Source organism: Cervus canadensis, chromosome 15 (genome assembly GCF_019320065.1).
Source record: "Cervus canadensis isolate Bull #8, Minnesota chromosome 15, ASM1932006v1, whole genome shotgun sequence".
Lineage (NCBI taxonomy): Eukaryota > Metazoa > Chordata > Mammalia > Artiodactyla > Cervidae > Cervus > Cervus canadensis.
Window position 1 is genome coordinate 10,687,354 of NC_057400.1, and position 23,061 is coordinate 10,710,414.

General features: G+C 35.4%; 1 protein-coding gene across 2 annotated transcripts in view; it reads right to left on the reverse strand.

The window, feature by feature from the left end:
- Positions 1–1,589: 1,589 nt before the first annotated feature.
- Positions 1,590–23,061, reverse strand: part of DPP10 (dipeptidyl peptidase like 10) — a 716,172-nt gene continuing 694,700 nt past the window's right edge. For both annotated transcript variants that reach the window (XM_043488102.1, XM_043488101.1), the window contains 5 exons: positions 8,549–8,648; positions 8,236–8,294; positions 8,055–8,127; positions 5,339–5,412; positions 1,590–3,716 (listed from right to left, as the gene is read on the reverse strand). In XM_043488102.1, coding sequence (XP_043344037.1) covers positions 3,582–3,716; positions 5,339–5,412; positions 8,055–8,127; positions 8,236–8,294; positions 8,549–8,648 — 441 coding nt within the window. In that variant the 3' untranslated portion in view covers positions 1,590–3,581. The remainder of the gene's footprint in view (positions 3,717–5,338; positions 5,413–8,054; positions 8,128–8,235; positions 8,295–8,548; positions 8,649–23,061) is intronic.

Below are 23,061 nucleotides of genomic sequence, written 5' to 3' on the forward strand. Positions count from 1 at the left end.
CTGCAATGCAGCAGATGCTGCCATCCCCCATGGTGACTGCTGAGGAGCTGGGGGAATACAAGAAGCAGCCATTTGCCACTCCTTAAGGTGAACAAGGAAAGGAAAGAGGATTGGCCCCAGATAGCTGAGGTGCATTATGAAAGGAATTCATTCAGTGAGCCCAGAGGGCTGCATCTTCCCATACATAGAATGCAACATTCCTTAACCTGATATCTGATTTTTCTTACCTCACAATAATCTTTGCTGTTCAGACTGCCTGCTTCCTTTGTTATGAACTTGTAGATAGCCTGACTCCCCCTCCTGCCCCCTTGGAGCAGTTTTCTCATAGCTACTGAGATGCTATCTTCCGGGTTCAGAGTCCTTAACATTCTCACCAAATAAAAGAACTCTCTACTTTAAGACTGTGACTACATTTTTAGTTGACAAGTGGCATTTCATACATGAGTCTTCATAGCAGTCATGTGTCCTCAATGACTCTCGAGATTTGAAAGCAATTCAGTCCCAGATACTTCTGTTTCAAAGCCTACCATTTGAGCTGCATGGCTTAAGTAATTTTCTTTATGGCAAAGACAAAAGTTTGTCGTCTCATTCTAGTAGATCTACAACTGTGAGACCCTTGATGGTGATTTCTATGCTAAACAGCCAATCAAGAAGACACATTCTCCAGGTGAACTGAGATTCATGGTTTTTTTGTTGTTTTATAAATTTATTTATTTATTTATTTTTGACCGTACTGGGTCTTCATCACTGCAGGGACTTTTCTCTAGTTGTGATGTGTGGGCTTCTCATTCTGGGAGCCTCTCTTGTTGTGAAGCACAGGCTCAATAGTTGTTGCGTATGGACTTAGCCGTTCTGTGGCATGAGGGATCTTCTGGGATCAGGGATCGAACCAGTCTCCTGCATTGACAGACAGATTCTTTACCCCTGAGCCGCCAGGGAGGCCTGAGATTCATGTTTTGAAGTGAGTCCTCTGCCCTAAATTCTGTCAAGAAACTGAAACAATCCACAAAGTCTATTTAGTCCCAAGTGTTGACTTAGAAACCTCAATGGAGACAATTAAGTTGAGAAATTGCTTTCTTTTTTAAAAATAGTTTCAAAATATTATGTGCTCGTCTCTGTGGATGACTGAATACTGCTTACCTTTCTTATTATGGAACTTATAACTTATTTTGAGTCTTTTTTTTTTTAAACTTTAGGGGGAAAACAACACTTAGAAAGCTTGCTCCTGGAAATAATACTTGGAAAGTTCTAGGAAACTATTAGAATTTACGAACACATATGAAATAGTGAGACTATGACCAAGGGCAAATGTATAAAGGACAAAATCCAGTTAGATGATTCCTTTAATAGTTGGTGCCTGTGTGTTTTAGTGAGCATCTCCCTTATCCAAAATAGCCCAATTATGCAAAGCCAGATAATCACAGAAACAAAAATTATTCACCTTCCTACTAATCAGTAGTTTTCATTGCATATCTATTAACCTTAAAGGTGAAAGTGGGTTCCAGACTAATGTCTTTCATGTTAGAAGCTGTATTAAATTAATTGAAAAATAAACACTGATAATAATAATAAAACAAGAGAAATGATAAACAGTAAAAGGTAAATACTTTTTAAATGTTACTCAAATAGACAATAACACCACATCTTTCAAACAACATAATTATTTGCATCATAAAAACTCTAGTTGTTGAAATTTAAAATATTGATTAAAAAGCTTCAATTGGACTTCAAATCAGCCTTAAAAAAGAAATTTCCATCTTAATAAAATAGGCAAAACTTTCCTTTTACACTTATTTTTTAAAACATTATACTTTTTTTTTAAAAAATGTGTTTTACTAGTCTTGAAAAAGACCTGGAATGGGTCTTTCAAAAGTTTTTCCCAATTTAAATGGAATCCAACACAGCAGTGAAGATGCAACTCCAAAGAATACGGGAGAAAAGCAGAATACCCAAAAAACAACTTATGTGTTTCCAAACACCCAGCTTTTGGGGTTGATGCCTTCATAAAACAAGAAGGTTACTGAGCAATTCGATGAAATTTTTAAGTTTCCTCCTGGTATTCTGATGTCATCATAATCTAGTCTGTCCTAAGGAATTTTTAAAACCACAAAAACCCAATCTTCTGCCTAGATTTATCTGAACTTCTGTGCTTGACTTTTGGATGTCTCTTCTGGAAGTTCCCTCCAATGAAATGAGAAGATATTCTTTGACTTTTGTCAGAAAAGTTAATATTCTCATGACTTAAATTGACTTCATTACAGTCAAGTTTATTTTACACTCTCAATTACTTACTACTGCAAGTCAACACAGCACAGAAATTAATGCATTTTGTGCCTTAAATAGTAAACACTGCTGTTTGTGAACTTTTTTGGCCAATGAATAAAAAGTATTTCATTTCTAAATCTCACCAGAAGGATTTAAATTAAACAGTAACAGATGCATTGGGCAGGCATGGGATACTAAATAAGAACTGGCAAATGAAATAATCCAGCTCTTTGCTTTTACAATGAAAATGAGAATTGGTTTTTCATTGAGAGAAGAAAAAGGATTAAGTGTTTTAAAAAAGCGTTTTCCACCAAAAGAGCAAAATAGCACTCAGTGGTATAGTATTGTTAACAAAATTTCTTTATCAGAAACTATAATTTAATATTTAAGTACCTAATTTACATGTGACAAGGTATCATATTCAAAAAATTAAATTGCAACTAGAAAACTATTAACCACTAAAAACAATACCAACACAACCCAAACATTTATAGGAAAGCAATAGCTAGAATTTGAATTGGAAAAAAAAATTTCATCATATTTGGCTCATTAACAAAGCATCCATTACAGCCTGTAAGCATCTCTTCTAAGTCATCAAGTTTATCCTTTGTAGCATGAATAACACGTAAAGATAGATTTATTGACTGCATATGCACACGTGTGTATACATATTGTGAGACGTACACTCATGTGTTGACTTAAAGATATTGTATCTACTGATAACTGGCTGAACTTTGGAAGGTGCTGAAACCCATATTTCTACATGACCTGTGACCCATTTAAAAATGTCTTTTTATAAACAGAAGTTACATAAAATACTCTGGTTTTATTAACTGACTCTTTTCTTAAGCATCATAATAGACAATGAAGGAATTGCACTTATTTTAAAGGTACAGTAAAGTGTTAGATTGCTGCTTGGCCATCAAAGATCAGGGACTGTAGGACTGAGAAGTTGCGCATTATATGCAAAGATGACGGTGGCCACTGAAATTAAAATGAGAGCAATTAATTACAGAACAAATAGGGGGATAACAGAAGAAAACATGCACTATTCCTACTTTAATGCAAAACTAATTTCTCCCCGGAAACCAACCCTTTGACTTTTCTTACACAAAGAAACAGGTTCTGCACCCTTAGCAACACAGTAGACATGGACTTCTGTATTCAAATTCTAGTTCATTGTCTCTGAGTGTGCTGTTCCAATGTCATCTCCTTAAGCTGCCCTTGAAATTCTGGAGCATCTACAATATTACAGTCTCTCGGTTAGGTTCCATTGAGCCTCAATATCCCCTTCAGCTCTATATAAATAGGGTCCTTTATTCATCTTCTTCTGGTTCCTGTGGTAACACTGGTATTTCTTCCTTTAAACAATTACTGAAGAATCTGAGAATTGTGCTGTAGAGATGATACTTGCTCTTCTCAGATACGTTATGGCCTTCATCTGGGTAGACCTAAGATATTGAATGGAAAGGAGATTTAGAGTTGTCAAGGAAAGCCTTCTGTCTCAGAATTCATTACCTCAGCTCCATGGCAAGGGAACTTCGGAAAACAATATTTAACCAAAATCTCATGGTATTCAATTCTGAGTCTTTCCTGTTAAATGTTTCATTTTTATTTTAATTAGATCAAAATAAGACACTTGAGACAAAATACAATTTTATGCCTGTAAATTAGGATTTTTTGGGAATTCCCTGGTGTTCCAGTGGTTAGGATTCTGCCCTTTCACTGCCTGGGGCCTGGAGTTTGATCCCTGGTTGGGGAACTAAGATCCTGCCAGCCAAAAAATAAATAAATAAAGTAAATAAATTAGGATTTGTTGTCCAAAAAGTTAGAGCCTTCTATGTTCACACTGAACAAGATGGCATTAACATCAACTTAGATACATTTTAGACAGTTTTTGTCCTGACTATGGGCCCCTGACCTCTCTTTGGAGTATTTAAGGCAGAAAACTGGCAACTGTAAATTCATTCTCTGCCCCTTTGAAATTTATATAATCTTCTTTCAGACTTTTGCCAGTTTTACAATCCAGGAAATATCTTTCTCAAGGACTTGGGAACCATCTCTCTCTGTTTTTTTTCTTTTCTTTTGTTTACTTTTAGTTAGTTTGGGGGGCAGGGGGACTGCACCATGCCAAACACCAGGACCAATGAATCCCTCCATGGGGACTCTTGAAAACTCCCCAGCCCTTTGTTTCAAAAAAGCTGAATTTAGTCTTCCTCCCTTATTGCAGTAGTCCCAAGTAAAATTTTCCTTGTTTGTTTAATTTTGCACAATGAAATTTTTACTTTGACAGTGTCCTTTCCAATATAAACAGCATGAATGAGTTTTTTAAAACATAAGTGAGAATCTTGTCACATCAGTTCCTGGGTATAAAGTCTTAGCTAGTGCCTAAAGCCTCACAGTCTACGGTCAGTGCATGACCCTCCATCTGTTTATTGCTACATCTTCATTCTTCATCATTCTAACCGTAGTGCCTATATTTTTGATATGCTGAACCACTTTTAGTTCTTCCAAATGCTTAAGAATGAAAGTAACTTTATTTCCCTTTCATAACTACTCCATCAGACTGAAAGTTCCTTGATGTGTAAAGTATGTCTTCTTGACCTATTTAGTATAGAGACCCATGTAAACTAAGTCCTTGATAAATATTTACTAAATATGGTTGAATGCAGAAATGTAAGTGATGTTTTCTCTTTTCCCTTTTTTCTTGTGATATTTACTCAAAACACTTCGCCCCCTACCTTTCATGAAGCGTGATGGAGACTGACAAGAAGACAAAGGGACCAGAAGGGAAATAAAATTTATCATTTTAAAAGAATTTCTTATCAGTGATATGAATAAATGTCTGAGAAACAAGCATTTTTGAAAGAGTTTATGCAATTCACACATAAATCAAGATGATCTACATTCTCACTGTAATAAGGAAGTAAAGACAATTTGGTAAAAAAAAAAAAAAAACACACACACAGAACAAATAAAAGGGTGGGAGATGGAATCATACAAAAATTGTGTTCTGTATCTCACGACAAGAAACTAAGGTAGAAAAACACGTTCTTCTGAAAAAGTGGCTTACCTGCATAGTATAGTTCACGCCAGCTTTTATTAGGTGTTTGATTAATTCTGCTGAATGCTGGAAATGAACTTTGGCTGCAAGAAATTAAATTATGATATTGAAGGAAATGCATTTTTCAGGATTAGGACATTTTTATAACATTTTTTTCAAAGAAATTAAGTATTTTACTTTACATCCAGTGCACATTTAAAAGACTGATACCTAGCTTTACCTGGAAAGCCAGTCGATACAACGGTAATAAAACTTTGCGCTTCACATTATAAAAAAATACATTAAAGCAGGAGTTACTACTAAGTCTCTACTCACTCTACAGAATGGTGGTTAGATTTACTTTACTGAATGCCATTTATTATTTCGAATTATTCACATATTTTATACCATGATAATAATTTTAACAGAGTGAATGCCTGTCTGGATAGTAATACAACAAACCAGCCTTCCTCGTTTCTGAGGATTGCTAGGGTCAATCTCAGACACTGACATTCTGCTTTATATCAAATTAGGAGGAAAAGCACATCTTGAGAAAATAGCATGCACATCTCATTACTCAGGGCTCAGTATTTAATGTTGACCATATTGGTTTCTCCTCTTTCCTTCTAACTTGCTACTCCTTGAACTTCAGTTACAAAACCGAAATGAGCAGCGCAGCAGCCTGAGTGTGGCCGCGACGCTGACCTGCGCGAGCGATGAAGACGGACCAATCACTCCAACAATTCCGTGTAGCATTCTGCTCATAGGCTGCCTTGGCTGTACATTCTTAAACTGTGCATCTTCAAACTTCTGTAAATAATTTTAAAGCTAACGTTTTTCAATTGTCTTTGTAAAAGTAGGGCAGCCTTACCAATAGTTTAAACTTCTTCATTGCTCTAATGCTATGGTTACTGATTGATCCTGCTACAGAGCAGAAAATAAGACTCCAAATAATCATTTTCATCTTTTAAAAGTCTCGTAGTCTTTTCCAACATTCTCTTGTTGTACTTAATGGGAAAATTACCATGTCATTTCTAAATAACTGTGCAAATTGCTCTATAAATGTAGGCTACCAGAAATGCTAATAAATAGGGTAATGACTGAGGTAAAATGATACTTTATATACCTCATTTGTTTATTGTAGGAAACAAATTGAAAAAGACTCCATCATTCAACTTTATGGATAAAGCTGAAAATAAATGTGCAAATGGATTTTCCAGTTTTTCGTTTTTTTTTTTTTTTCTGTTTAGTTTCTAGTTCAAAGCATGCTGATAATTGCCGTGTATCCCTTCTTAAAACTAAACAGAGGCATTAAAAGTCTAATTGGTTGAGTTTCCTGATTTGATGATGATTTTGGAAGATAATACTAACAATGGTAGTATTATATTACTATTGACTGACTATCTATACTCTATCAGTCCCATATGGAATATGTGCATGTGTGTGTGAGTACATTTGTGTGTGTGTGTGCAAACACACAGGCGCATTTCCTTTGATGTGATTGGTGCTGAAGGTCTACTTACACTTTATCATAGCACTGAGGGTTCCCTATCTACTCCACAGGCTCTCATCACTTAGTAGCCTTTTGAAGCAAATCACTAAACAGGGGGAAGGGAGGAGGATTAAGCTTTGCCTCCTTGAGGTGGGGCACCTACAAAAATGGTTTGGAAGTCTACCTAAGGGAGATTTGTCCCTTCTCCCTCATTTACCTATTTATTCACATATATACTATATACATAATAAAAACATATTGTTATTGGCATTGATATGAGGTCTAATTTAACTATTTTAACTATGACCTGACATGCTTAAAAGTTAAGTGTGAAGGCCAATGTTATCTTCACTATAAGACCTTGTTAGTAATATTCTCTGTAAAATGGAATAAACATATTGAGGCAAGGTAGGGTGGACTGACAAAAACAAGTTTAAGATTTAGGGAATATTGCTTCAAGGCTTTGCTTCTCTTTGTTCACTTGCCAGGTAGCCTTGGATAAATCAGTTTCCTCCTTGAAATTGATTTTTCTCATCTGTGAGTGGAGCTATAAATACTCAGCCCTCTGTTGTAAAATTTCACATAAAATAATGAGAAAAAAGATATAATTTCTTTGAGCCACAAACACTTCAGATGAGTATAAAATGATATTATTTATTACTAGTAATATCAATCACATCCCTCTCCAATGTATAAAATAATAAAAAAAAGGAGATGATACAAAAGTGCTTTTTTTGGTTTTTGTTTTAACTTAAGTGAGAAATCTCAGCAGAATTTCATCGCAATGCCGGCACCTTTGGCCACGCTGTTGTTTTTCAGTTTAGAGTCCATTTGCGGTATACTGAACACGGTCCTAGTAGTGACTAACCACCCATGGTTATTTATATTTAAGTTAATTACAATTAAATACAATTTAAAAATTCAGTTCCTCAGGCATACTAAACATGTCAAGTGCACATGGCCAGTGGTTACTGGTTACCGTGTTCAGCTGCACAGACATTTCCATCATCACAGTTTTACTGGCCCGTGGCTGCCATCAAGCCCCATTGCCTCCTCCACTCTTAGTCCTGATGTCCATCTGTCCTTCTGTCCACCTCCTACCAGGTATCAGATTATTTGTGCCACTCTCTTCTGCTCTCCTCCCCCGAAGGTTATAGCACCTCCTGTAAGCAAATCCTTGGAGGTGCCCCTTTGTTCAAGGTCAGACTCCATCAGTCAGTAGCAGCCATCAAGAGATACTAAGTAGCTACTTACTGTCAGCCGTCCCATGGATTATTAATATATTTTCTTCTTTTAAGCCATGAATATTATGTAGTACACTAGATGCCTGTAAATAAAAACACAAAAATCTGTATATAGAGATTAACCTATATTTGTACTCAGAGTTTTTAGAATAAAATTACTATTCTTTATTCATTGTTTTTAAGTTAGTTACCTGGTACGTGCTTTCATCTTTTGATGGCATACCAAGATATCTTTCAGAGAAAGCTGAGGCTGTGATCCAAGAAAACAGAAATTTAAGGATACACTAAAAACCATTTGACTATCACATTTCATTATTTAGTTTCTATCTTTCACATTTAATTGCCATGCACCAGTAAAACTGATTGAATCAGAGAGGTGATAAACTGCTGAAAACATCTCTGATATTACATGGTAAATGACCTCGATTGAGCATCTCTACATGAGGACTTTTGTTTCTATAAATCAATACATTATTTTAGGTTCGGTCTGTAAGAAGTACTCACCATACAACTTCAAGTCTATAATGGGTGCAATCACTGATCCACATTTAAAAAGTTTTTCATCTGATTTTAAGATCATGGATGCAATATAGCCACCATAGCCCTGGCCAAAAAAAAAAAAAAGTTTATATATATGCAAGATTATTGATTATTCCTGGAGATGTTTTAATGTTTTATCTTTTGGTCACTATTAGTTAATATACATATCAGAATGTCTCATAACGCTCCAGATTTGAGCAAAGAATGCACAAAACATTATTATGTACAGATGAAAACTGTGAAAAGTTAAATTTTTATATGTTATTTCAATAAATTTAGGTAAAATATAAAATTTATTTATCATCAAGTGTCAAATATTTGCTCTTTGATCTGATATCTGGGGATAGCTCCAAATAATTTGAAATCAGGGTAACATGTGCATGCATGCTAAATTGCCTCAGTCATGTCCGACTCTTTGTGACTATGGACTACAGCCCGCCAGGCTCCTGTGTCCTTGGGATTCTCCAAGCAAGAAAACTGCAGTGGATTTCCATGTCCTCCTCCAGTGAATCCTTATAACCCAGGGATTGAACCCCCATCTCTAATGTCTCCTGCATTGGCAGGCAGGTTCTTTACCAGTAGTGCAACCTGCGAAGCCCAGTGATTAAATCATATATCATTTTAGACATATATATTTATTAAAACAGCATATTCATCTAATAAAACATTTAAAATTATGATTATTAAGAATTAAGAAAAAAAGAGAAAAAAGAATTAAGAAAGAAGAATTAAATATTTAACATATATCATCACAAGTATAGATTCTGTTTTCAATCCACACAACTAAATATTTGAAAGAACTCATATATGATAAATACTTTTGCTAGTTAGATGTGTTCGATTATTTTTAAATTCAATTTTTAAATATCCACCTTGAAATGCTTTTGAACAAATATAATTATACATTTAAAAATATATAAATCAAGATGTCTAGTTTTCTTTTGAAGACCATTTTTCTGACTAGAAAAATTCAAGAGGAGATTGTAATAACTATAGTAATGCTGGGTAAATAGGATGACTTAGTAAGTTGTCAGTGCATTTTAGGCACTAATTTTTGCTGTGCTCTTGGTGTTGTGTTTCATTTTGCCAGACACTGGAATATCCTGATAGGTATTAATAATAAAGATATTAATATTCAAGCCTTATTTCAGACATTCTAATGCAAATGGTTCATGATAAGCTTTACTTGTGAAAGATTTGCAGATGATTCTAGTTTTGGTCCTATAGAAAACTGTTATTTTCTCTATAACTCTTGAGATGAGAAATAAATAATGTCATTTATGCTTATCTAAAGCATCATTTAAAAATGGGTACTGGAAAGTCCAAAATGCAGCCAGACATTACTATAGTGGTTGAGAGAACATATGTGAAGAGTAGCAGAATATACCACCCAGAAGTACACCACTTGGCATATTGATTATTTTGAGCTGTAAGCACTTGCAAAAACAGCTAATGCAGAGAGAGGCTTTCTCTTTCTCTGAATGTCTTTATCTGCCTAAAGGCAGATCCTCCAAAAGTAAATCAATTGTTCAAGGGCCCGTCCCTGGAAGTTTCATCAATGAGGGAAGATTGATTCTTGTCACAGGAAAGGAGACTAGAAATTGACACCACACCCAGACTCACTGTGTCACAAGTCTTGCTTCCCATCTATTCTTCTAAGGCCCCATGTGTGTTTCCTAACAGTAACTTGAAAAGAAAGTGAAAGCATTAGTCACCCAGTCGTGTCCAACTCTTTGCAACCCCAGGGACTGTAACCTGCCAGGCTCCTCTGTCCAGAAGGTTTCCTAGGCAAGAATACTAGAGAGGGTTGCCATTTCATTTGCCAGGGGATTAAATCCCCACCCAGGGACTAAACCTGGGTTTCCTGCAGTGCAGGCAGATTCTTTGGCATCTGAGCCATCAGGGAAGCCCCAAAAGAATTTACTCTCTCTTAACATACCTATATCCCCTCTCCCCTTTCCCTGTTGAAGCAGAGCAGGTCTGAGGGGCTCCTGAGCACAGAAGACTATCTGTCCCTCTTTTCTTGTTTGTAGGGAGTAGATAAGATTCCAACATCCATGGCCTTCCCCGAGTTCCAAAAGGCGGGTTCAAACAGTTGCTAATCAGGGAAGGGAGGGGATGCAGAGAAAAGGGAGGAGTAGTCAAAAACAATAGTAGAGCATATTAAAAAGCGGAGATATCACTTAGCTGACAAAGGTCTCTATAGTCAAAGCTGTGGTCTTGCCAATAGTCACAAACGGATGTGAAAGTTGGACAGTAAAAGAGGCTGAGCACCAAAGAACTGATGCTTTCAAACTGTGGTGCTGGAGAAGACGCTTGAGAGTCTCTTGGACAGCAGGGAGATCAAACCTGTCGATCCTACAGGAAATCAACCCTGAATATTCACTGGAAGGACTGATGCTGAAACTGCAGTACTTTGGCCACCTGATGTGAAGCGCCAACTCATTGGAAAAGACCCTGATGCTGGGAAAGGTTGAAGGTAGAAGGTAAAGGGGACAACAGGGAATGAGATGGTTGGATGGCATCACTGATTCAATGGACATGAGCTTGAGCAAACTCTGGGAAATAGTGAAGGACAGGGGAGCCTGGCGTGCTGCAGTCCATGGAGTAGCATAAAGTCAGACATATCTTAGGGCCTGAAAAACAAAGACAAAATTCCCTTCCTGGTAAAGAGAGGGAGACATAAACAGAGATTTTCTTTATAACTGTAAATGTTCCTTGCAAGAGGGTAACTTCTACTCTGGTTTAAAGCTTCTCCTGTTTATGCTGTTTCTTAAAATAATCAGCTCAAAAAAATGTTTATGCCAAAGAGACATATTCTGGAATAGCATATTCTGCTCCTCTTCAGAAGTATGAAGAAGTGAATGAGTCATGCAAAGCATGTAAATAAATAGCAATTATACAGCAAAAGTGTTGAGAGACTGAAAATTCTCTCCCTATAAGGAAATTTTCAAGCATATTTTCTAGTTTCTAGTTCCCTATCATGAAAATTGAGACCATGGTGTTGCAGATAAGAGGTTTCAAATATTTCCCAAGCAGCAACAGTATTCTCATAGTGAAAAAGGCATATTAGCTGATAACTTTTCTGGTTCTAATTCCACAACTACCATGATTTCTGATTATAATTATGATTTCTGATTATGATTCTGTTATTTATATAACTTGACTACTTTGAGAGAATAACTGAATATAATTATCCTGAGAATAATTGTATACCATATTTAAATAATATAAATTAGATTGTATTATGTTTTTTATCTCAGTTTCACATGATTCTCGAAGTCTGATTAACTCCAGGAAGTAAGAAAGGTATCTTTCACAGGAGGCGCAGATTTCAGAAAAACACCTGAAAGTTCTTTTTGAGTTCTATTTGAGAGTCTTTTTTTAAATTCATATTCTAAACCAGTAGATTTGGGATAGGGCCCAAGATTTTGCATTTTTAACAAACTCCCAGGTTGCTGGTCCATATTTTGAATAGAAAGTTCTAATTGTGTAATAATGTAATAAGGATTCCCACCATATTATCTTTCTAACTTCAGCCAGGATTCCCTAGACTAGTGGAACTTAACAATATATATATACATACATACATATATATATATATACATATATACATATATATATATATATACACCAATGCCCTCAAAATCAGTTGAATCAATACTTGTAGAATGGGCTGTGGAGTTCTCCATGTGATTCTAAGTGAAAGTACTGTTGTAAATCACTGCTGCTGCATAAAACATTATATTTGACTTCTTTAAAAAAATATCTGGCATTTGGGATCAATGAAAGTAAGTTGAAAACTTAACAGTAGTGGAAGTTTTTGAATAAAATTCTCTCTATAGCATTTAAAAATTTAATTCAAAATACTGCTTTAATCTGATTTATTTCAGTTAATAAATTCTATTTTTAAAAGAAAATCAATACTGGCAGGATTAAGATAAATTTTAATTGCTTACCGTCTTCTCTATAATTTCATATTTATTTACTGAATATAAGAACAGATCATAGTAGCTTTATCTTAGTTTATTTATGGAATCTCCATACTGTTCTCCATAGTGGCTGTATTAATTTGCATTCCTACCACACTACCATATGTAAAATAGCCAGTGGGAGTCCATGTATGATGCAGGGAACCCAAGGCCAGTGCTCTGTGACAACCTAGAAGGGTGGGAGGGGGAGGAGGTGGGAGGAAGTTCAAGAGGGAGGGCACATATGTACACCTCATACAGACTCGATGTATGGGAAAAAAGTCACCATATTGTGAAGTAATCATCCTCTAATTAAAATAATAAAATATATAACAATAATAATAAAAAGATTAGATCATGAAAAAGTTCTTGGAAAAATAATATTCCACAAGATGTTAGGAATCTAAGTTCTAGTTAGCTATGGAATGGTGCTTCAATTTTCAAAGCAACTCATATCTATCAGGAAGATGCCAAAAACCGGGGTTTACCATATTGAATGTAATTAATAAGAGGATGTTTTATTAATGTGATATAGACCAATAATGGTCAATAGTTGGTATAGGCTGCTATGTTTCAGATACGCTGTCATATTATTGGTATTCTCAGTGATCAGATTTTTCCATTCATTACAATTGTTACATCATGTGCATTTGCAGAGAATCTTTAGCATTACTTGTAAAATTTTAACAAATTAATCTAGATTTTTAAAAGTTTATTCTGTGGATTTAAAGTATAGAAAATTTTATTTCTTTAAAAAATATATTTTACCCATGCTGTAAGAGATTGAATCCAAAAGACAAAAGGACTAGAAGAGCAGGGGAGAGGGGAAATCTATAATACCATTTTACTGAGGACTTACATTTTCATGGGCCTCCTCATGTTTTGAAATAATAAAGTGACTTTTTTGACACTGTGCAAAAAGTTTTCATGGTTGCAATCAAAAATATATAGTAACAAAGCTAAAAAAAAAGTTTTCCTACAGCTTTAGGCTTGTATGATTTCCTCTGAATCACATCACTTCTAATATATAGTGAATTGATTTGAAGTAAAAATACTGCAAACACTTTATGAATAATAAATTTATTATATTAATTTGCATGAAAACTGTTAAATTTGTTTAATGCAATCACATATACTAAATTACAATTTTTATATTCCTGCCTTGATTTTTTTTCCTTCATCTTATACACAAGAGTTCAAACCCTAGAAGTGACTCAGTGTCCCTAACAAGCTCTTACCCCAATTGAGACTATTATTAAAATGACTATAAATAATAAGTAATTACCTCCATAGGTTGCTTAAAAAAACTTCCATACTCATTGCATTTTTAAACTTCTTTTACCCTCCCCAGATATTTATGTCTCTTGTCTCCTCAAATTTCCCTATTTTAGACCAATCAATATCTCCTAGTGAAATAGTTCTTGTCTCATGATTGAAAATTGCTAACTCATCTTAATCTTGATCTCCTGTCTCTCTGCTTCACTTTTCTGAACTGCAACATCATTATCTGACATTTTATAGGCTTTCCTAATTATTTTTTAATTGTTTGTTTTTCATTTATCTCTCCTCACTGAATTAACAATTTTTAAAAAGATAGGCTTTATTTTTGTTTTTGTTTTGTGTTGGTGATTGCTATATGTCCAGCAACTGAAAAGAACTAGGCACATAGTATACACTCAATAAATGTTTGTTGAATGACTTAATTTTAATCCCATTAATGCTGGCCAGTTAACCACAGCAATACAAGTTCTCAGTATGATGCTTACAGGGTATCAAATTTTGCCACTTATTTTTAATTTGTGTCATCAATCTTAAAAAAATGTCAGAAAAAATTTCTTTCAGCAGGGTTTTTTACTTTTAACACTTAAATATAATTACTTGGTACAAAGAACATTAATATTATTACATTGTATTTTATGAACTTGATTAGGTCAAAAGGATAATTATTCAAACTAAAATGGTTCAACGTCTTTAATCATGTCATTTGAATAATTATTGAGTAACAGATGGCCAGTTAATGGCTAAATATGCTAATAGTATAAGCTTTCCATTTATCTAATAAACAAGTTAGAAAATAACACTGATAAAAACATACTACTCACAATAAAAAAGAAAATGCACTAATAATAAATAATACATAGAAATAAACAAAGCAGGAAAAATATTGACATCCATAAAGAAAACTAAAAATTCTATTGAAAAATACATAAAGGATTAAATAAAAAAGATGTACTATGTGATTCAGTCAAAGCAGCATCTTTTGAAAATTTTAATTATTCTCAAATTAAATATTGTTTAAATAAAATTTCAGTTAAAAGAATATAGCCAAATGTTTTGGGAGAATTTGAGAAAGTGGAGAAAATAGGAGCAGTAGGTCAAAGGTATCTTGAAAGAAAAGAACAAAGAGTGGGAAATATTTTAAAATATTAAAATGAATTATTATTAAGCACACTATACCCACCAAGGCTTCCCTGGTGGCTCAGATGGTAAAGAATCCGCCTACAATGCAGGAGACCTGGGTTCGATCCCTGGTTGGGAAGATCTCTTGGAGAAAGAAATGGCAACCCATTCTAACACTCTTGCCTGGAGAATTCCAAGGACAGAGGAGCCTGGGGGTTTGCAGTTGATGCCATCACAAAGAATTGGAGGCAACTGAGCAACTTCCCTGGTGGCTCAGCTGGTAAAGAATCCACCTGAAATGTGGGCAACCTGAGTTTGATCCCTGGATTTGGAAGATCCCCTGGAGAAGGGAATGGCTACCCTCTCCATTATTCTGGACTGGAGAATTCCATGGACTGTATAGTCCATGGGGTTGCAAAGAGTCAGACATTACTGAGCAACTTTCACTTTTCATAATTAAAAACCTGTAAGATTAGCCTAAGAACAGATAGAAAGATTATAGCAGAAATAAATCTAAGCATATCTGAGAACTTAATGTGTAGTTGGCATCATAATCAAGATGTTAAGAATGATTTAATCAATCAATAGAGCTAGTGAAACTGACTAGCTATTTGAAACGAAATAAATAAATCCACAGCACACAAGTGTTATGTACCCCTCTCTGCCCTACTCAAACAGATACATAAAGAGAAAAGTATAATAAATACTTATTTTGATAGGAATGAGACATCTAAAGAAGAAAATCATTGGAAGAAATCACCAGAGAAAGGACTTCAAAGGTTTTGCCAAAAGATAAAAAGTTTTAGCACTTCAGTTTTCTGAATGATCATAAAAAACACAGTCAATTAACAAGTCAAGGGGATATTTCAAAAGGATGTGAAAGATTGCTGTCTTTAATACACCAAAATCTCAAATTTTCAATAAGAAAACAAATATATATATATACACATATATATATATATGTTCACATATAAGAGAGATCAAATAAGCTAAGCACATATATGCATATAAATTGACAGTTCAAAAATAACATTGTAAAATGCTTCATGAACATGCAAGTTAATTTTATGTAGGAATTTCAAATTCCACAAAAATGGAATAACAGAAATGAGATTTACCCTTCCATGTGAAACTACTAAAAATATAATTAAAATATATGAAATAGAATTAACTGAGACATTGGACTGGGTAAGAAAGGACAGTGATTACTGAAAGATAGGGAATGAGTCAGTCCTGGGATTGCTACACCTTCCTGCCTGCAAGAGTGAGGCTGATGGGCAGCATCATAATATATCTAAAAATGAAGCACACAGAGACAAATATTTTTTAAAAAATATTAAAATATCAAAAATTAATATTTTGGTGAGCTTAGGGAAAAATTTAACTGGCCTAATTACATACTTATTTGTAAACTTTGGAGAAATGGAACAGCAGAAAAAAGTAGAAATTGAAGTAATGATAACTGGACATTCTCCAAATTTGATGAAAACACTAAAGCCAAGAAGCGCAGTGTATTCCCCTAAAGGATAAGGGTTGGCTATATAGCAGGAAAGAGAAAATCCCAGAGGAGAGAAAGAACATGAAATGAGTTCCATTCAAATGTTTTTGCAAATGAAAATCAAATAAAACATAAATACCTTGACAAGGCTTACAGTCTGACATAACAAATTAAATAAGAACACAAATAAATATAATGCTCTACATGATGGTATAATGAATACGAGAAACGACTGACAAAGTGTTCTTTCAATACACAGGAGGAAATGATGATTTCCAGTGGGAGAAATTTAGTGAATAATTAATGGAGGAAAGGACCTCTGGATGAGACTTAATAAGAAGTAGATTTATAAAACCCATGTACAGACTTGAGGCTGTTATTAGAAATAAATTAAAAGGTATGAACAAAAGCAGTGAAGTAAAAAGGTGGAAGAAATACTTATAACCAGTAAGGATTTTGGCTTAACTATATTGAAGAAAATTCATTTGGAACAATAAATAACTCTTGGAATAAGCTTAAAATCTATGTTAGGTAATAGTTAAAACTTTTTAGTTAATTTTGTTTACCTATAGAATATGTGTGCAATATTAAAATGAAATTGGATATAAAAAGTCAAGCATTATCTTCTATGTTGACTGATGTGTTTCTCCAGTATCCATGTGATAGTTTTAGAAGAGAATGCATTTATTTAATTAGTGCTTTCCTGGCATTTACAGGCTTATTGGGGCTTCTCTGGTGGCTCAGAGGGTAAAGCATCTGCCTGCAGTGAAGGAGACCCGGGTTCAATCCCTGGGTCGGGAAAATCCCCTGGAGAAGGAAATGGCAACCCACTCCAGTACTCTTGCCTGGAAAATTCCATGGACTGAGGAGCCTGGTAGGCTACAGTCCATGGGGTTGCAAAGAGTCGGACACAACTGAGCAACTTCTCTTTCACTTCACTTTCACAGGCTTATTAGTTCCATTAATAGAATACAGGTAGGGATATTGTCTAAAAATACATATTATTTGACACAAAACACATTTTTAGAAATCCTAAAAATTCTATATTCCTTAATCGGCTTACAAGGATAGAAAGAATAGTATTGTTTTCCAAATTTTGAAAGACTAAACTGAACAAATTACACATAAAATAAAGAATATTGACCAATTTCTTAGAGTTCACTATTTCAGCTTTATGGAGACCAACAGTGAAATGTACCTGAAAACTTCTAAGCAAATTTCATTTCTGCTGACAATTATAATGAATGAAATCAGTTATTTAGCAAGGGTGATGTAGATATAGATATATACATACATAGACCATAAAAAACAGAATGAACTTTAGACCAAAGGGAAGAAAAACCTGGAAACTCAATCAAATAGTGATATAGCTAAAGGAAATAAGTTGCTTAAAGATTGTTGACTGAAATTAAAATTCCTGGCCCTCTGGAACATCTCACTTGAATCATAACACTTTTCACAATAAATTCTAACTCAGCCTAGAATCTTAGATGGGATCACTGCTTTAGCCTCATTGATGGTAAAAGCATTAAGTATGGCAATATCATTTCTAGCATTTGATGAAATTGACATCTTAATAGATTCAACTGAAAACAAAACCAAACCTAAACAAAAAATAAATAAATAAAAAGTGGTAATTTAAAAAAAAATAAACAACTAAAAGTAACTTTGAATACAACATTGAGCTGGCACAAAGGTTATGAATTCACAAAGGCCAAATATTACTGAAAACTGTAAACTTGAGAGGTAAACAATCATAAAGCCAGTTTTGCTTGCTTGTTTCTTTGTTTTGCAAATGCAAGTGATTTTAGTCTTCTGCTATGATGACTCAATGCATGATGTAGACAAAATGCATAGATTCCAAACTAAAGGGAGACTGTACAACGCTCTGCCCCTAAAGACGATGACAGACAATTATGCTGCATAAAACGATTGGTGAAAATAATTTTGTTTTTATTCTTGTCATGAACTTATACTGAATCAATGAAAAAAATTAATCTCGACTAAAAATTTGAGCCATAAGTCCACATTAGTGTCTGCTGACCCAATGTATCATGTAAGTATAAATAAAACAAAACAGAGCAAACACAAAAATATAAATGCAATATAAGCCTTAAAAATTCCAAGTATAAAACCCCAGTTTTGGTGGAATTGATGGAAGATAATAAAACATATTCAAAGAACCCATCAAATCCCAAACATGATGAATAAAAAGATATTCATAACTATACACATACAGTAGAAACTATAAAACTCCAAAGAAAACATATCTTAAAAAAAAAAGTGAAACTGGTAATATTTCTTAGATGTCAGTTCTTCCTAAGTGATCCACAGATTCAGTAGAAGTCCCAAGAAAATCCCTGTGGTCTATTTTTGATGGTCCATTGTTTAAGACTCAGTGCTTCCAATGCAAGGAGCATGAGGCCAATCCCTGGTCCTTAAATTAAGATCCCACATGTTGTGGGATATAGTCAAAAAAAAAAAAAAGATTACAAAAGGTGATTCTAAAATTTATAAATAAATACAATGTCTAGATGAGATAAAAGAACCCTGAAAAATAACAAGACAGAAACTATCTCAAGACGGAAACTATGCAAACTATCTCATTTCTAGATACAATATTATTATAAACAGTGATTTTTAGTCAATTACATCTCAACTTAAAAGATGAAAAAAAGGGAAGAACAGGTTTGTAACTATAATATGCTTCCTCTGATTTAGTAGGGTTTCCCAGTTGGCTCACAGGTAAAGAGTCTGCCTGCAAGCAACAGATGCAGGTTTGATCCCTGAGTCAGGAAGATCCCCTAGAGAAGGAAATGGCAACCCACTCCAGTATTTCTTGCCTGGGAAATCCCTTTAACAAAGCAACCTAGCAGGCTACAGTCCATTGGGTCTCAAAGAGTCGGACATGACTTAGTCCAGCTCAGCAACACCAAGAAATATCAAATCACTATGTTGTGTAACAGACATTAAATGGGAACTAACACAGTATTGTAGAGGTAGGTAGGGGAATTGGATGAAGTCAGCCAAAAGGTACAAACTTCTACTTATAGGATAAATAAGCACCAGGTATATATAATACATCACATGATAAATGCAGTTAATACTGCTGTATGTTACATATGCTCCTTTGTGGATCACTGTCTTGTTATGGTGAAGGGGTTTGCATATTTCAATGAAGCTATAAGTCATGCCGTGTAGGGCTACCCAAGACAGACAGGTCACAGTGGAGAGTTCTGACAAAACGTGATCCACAGGAGGAGGGAATAGAAAACTACTCCAGTACACTAGCTGTGAGAACCCCATGAACTGCATAAAAAGACAAAAAGATGTGACATCAAAAAAGAGCCCCACCCCAGGCTGGAAGGTGTCCAACATGCTACAGGGGAAGAGGAAGGACGTCTTCTAGTAGCTCCAGAAAAAAACAAAGTGACTGGGCCAAAGCAGAAATACTTGTGGATTTTTCTGGTGATGAGAGTAAAATCTGATACTGTCAAGAATAATATTGCATTAGAACCTAGAAAGTTAGGTCCATGAATCAAGTTAGGTCCATTGGACATGATCAAGCAGAAGATGGCAAGAGTAAACATCGATATCTTAGGAATCAGTGAACTAAAATAGACAACAATGGGTTAATTTAATTCAGATGACCATTATATCTACTACTGTGGGCAAAAATCCCATAGAAGAAATGCTGTAGCCCTCATGATCAACAAAACAGTCTGAAACGCAGTACTTCGTTGGAATCTAAAAATGACAGAATGATCTCAGTTCTTTTCCAAGACAAATCATTCAACAACACTATAATCCATGTCCATACTCCAACCACTGATGCCAAAGAAGATGAAGTTGATCAGTTCTATGAAGACCTAGAAGACCTCGTAGAACTAACACCAAAAAAGACATCCTTTTCATCATAGAAGATTAAAATGCAAAAGTAGGAAGTCAAGAGATAATTAGAGTAAAAGGTAATTTGGGCCTTGGAGTACAAAATGAACCAGGGCAAAGGCTAATTTAATTCTGCCAAGAGAATGCACCAGTCAATAGCAAACACTGTTTTTCAACAACACCAGAGATTATTTTAGACATGGACATCACCAGATGGTCAATACCAAAATCAGATTGATTACATTCTTTGTAGCCAAAGATGGAGAAGTTGGATACAGTCAGCAAAACAAGACCTGGAGCTGACTCAGATCATCAGCTCCTCATAGCAAAACTCAGGCTTAAACTAAAGAAAATGGGGAAAACCACCTGGTACAACTTAAATCAAATCCCCTATGCATATACAATGGAGGTGACTGATAGATTCAAGGGATGAGATCAAGGAAAGAGTATTCCTGAAGAAGTATGGACATAGGTCTACAATATCATAGAGGAGGCAGCAAACAAAACATCCTGAAGAAAAAGAAATGCAAGAGGTCAGAGTGGTTGTCCAAGGAGAATTTACAAATAGCTGAGCAAAGAGAAGAAGAAAAGCAAGGGAGAAAGGGAAAGGTACTCCCAACTAAATGCAGAGTTCCAGAAAGCATGGAGAGACAAGAAGGCCTTCCTCAACAAACAATGCAAAGAAAAGAGGAAAACAACAAACAGAAAGCATAAGACTAGAGATCGCTTCAAGAAAATTGGAAATATCAAAGGAACATTTCATCCAAAGATGGGCATAATAAAGGACAGAAATGGCAAATATCTAATAAGAGTAGATCAGATCAAGAAGAGATGGAAAGAATACACAGAATAACCATACAAAAAAGATTTTAATGACCCAGATAACCACTATGGTGTAGTCTCTCACTCAGAGCCAGACATTCTGGATTGTGAAGTTAAGTGGGCCTTAGGAAGCACTGCTTCTAATAAAGCTAATGAAGGGGATGGAATTCCAGTAGAGCTATTTAAAATCCTAAAGATGATGCTATTAAAGTGCTGCACTCAATATGTCAGCAAATTTGGTAAATCCAGCAGTGGCCATAAGACTGGAAAAAGTCCATTTTCATTTCAGTTTCCAAGAAGGGCAGTACTAAAGAATGTTCAAACCAGCAAACAATTGACCTCATCACCCATGCTAGTAAGGTTATACTCATAATCCTTCAAGTTACGCTTCAGCATTACGTGAACCAAGAACTTCCAGATGTTCAAGCTGGTTTTAGCAAAGGCAGAGGAACCAGAGAACAAATTGCCAATGTTTGCTGGGTCACAGACAAAGCAAGGTAATTACAGAAAAACATCTACCTCTGTTTCATTGACTACGCTAAAGCCTTTGACTGTGTGGATCATAACAAATAGTGGAAAACCCTTAAAGAGATGGAAATACGACACCATCTTACCTACCTCCCAAGAAACCTGTATGCAGATTCAGTTCAGTTCAGTTCAGTCGCTCAGTCGTGTCCGACTCTTTGCGACTCCGTCGACCGCAGCACACCAGGCCTCCCTGTCCAGCATCAACTCCCGGAGTTTACCCAAACTTATGTCCATTGAGTCAGGGATGCCATCCAAACATATCATCCTCTGTTGTCCCCTTCTCCTCCTGCCCTCAATCTTTCTCAGCATTAGGGTCTTTTCAAATGAGTCAGCTCTTCGCATCAAGTGGCCAAAGTACTGGAGTTCAGCTTCAACATCAGTCTTTCCAATGAACACTCAGGACTGATTTCCTTTAGGATGTAGTGGTTGGATCTCCTTGCAGTCTGAGGGCCACTCAAGAGTCTTCTCCAATACCACAGTTCAAAAGCATCAATTCTTTGATGCTCAGCTTTCTTGATAATCCAACTCTCACATACAAACATGACTACTGGAAAAATCACAACCTTGACTAGACAGACCTTTGTTGGCCAAGTAATGTATCTGCTTTTTAATATGCTGTCTAGGTTGGTCATAACTTTCCTTCCAAGGAGTAAGCGTCTATTAATTTCATGGCTGCAATCACCATCTGCAGTGATTTTGGAGCCCCCCAAAATAAAGTCAGCCACTGTTTTCACTGTTTCCCCATCTATTTGCCATGAAGTGATGGGGCCAGATGTCATGATCTTACTTTTTTGAATGTTGAGCTTTAAGCCAACATTTTCACTCTCTTCCCTCATTTTCATCAAGAGGCTTTTTAGTTTTTCTTCATCATCTGCCATAAGGGTGGTGTCATCTGCATATCTGAGGTTATTGATATTTCTCCTGGCAATTTTGATTCCAGATTGTGCTTCCTCCAGCCCAGCATCTCTCATGATGTATTCTGCATATAAATTGCATAAGCAGGGTGACAATATTCAGCCTTGATGTACTGCTTTTCCTACTTGGAACCAGTCTGTTGTTCCATGTCCAGTTATAACTGTTTCTACCTGACCTGCATACAAATTTCTCAAGAGGCAGGTCAGGTGGTCTGGTATGCCCATCTCTTTCAGAATTTTCCACAGTTTATTGTGACCCACACAGTCAATGGCTTTGGCATAGTCAATAAAGAAGAAATAGATGTTTTTCTGGAACTCTCTTGCCTTTTTGATGATCCAGCGGATGTTGGCAACTTGATCTCTGGTTCCTCTGCCTCTTCTAATACCAGCTTGAACATCTGGAAGTTCATGGTTCACATATTGCTGAAGCCTGGCTTGGAGAATTTTGAGCATTAC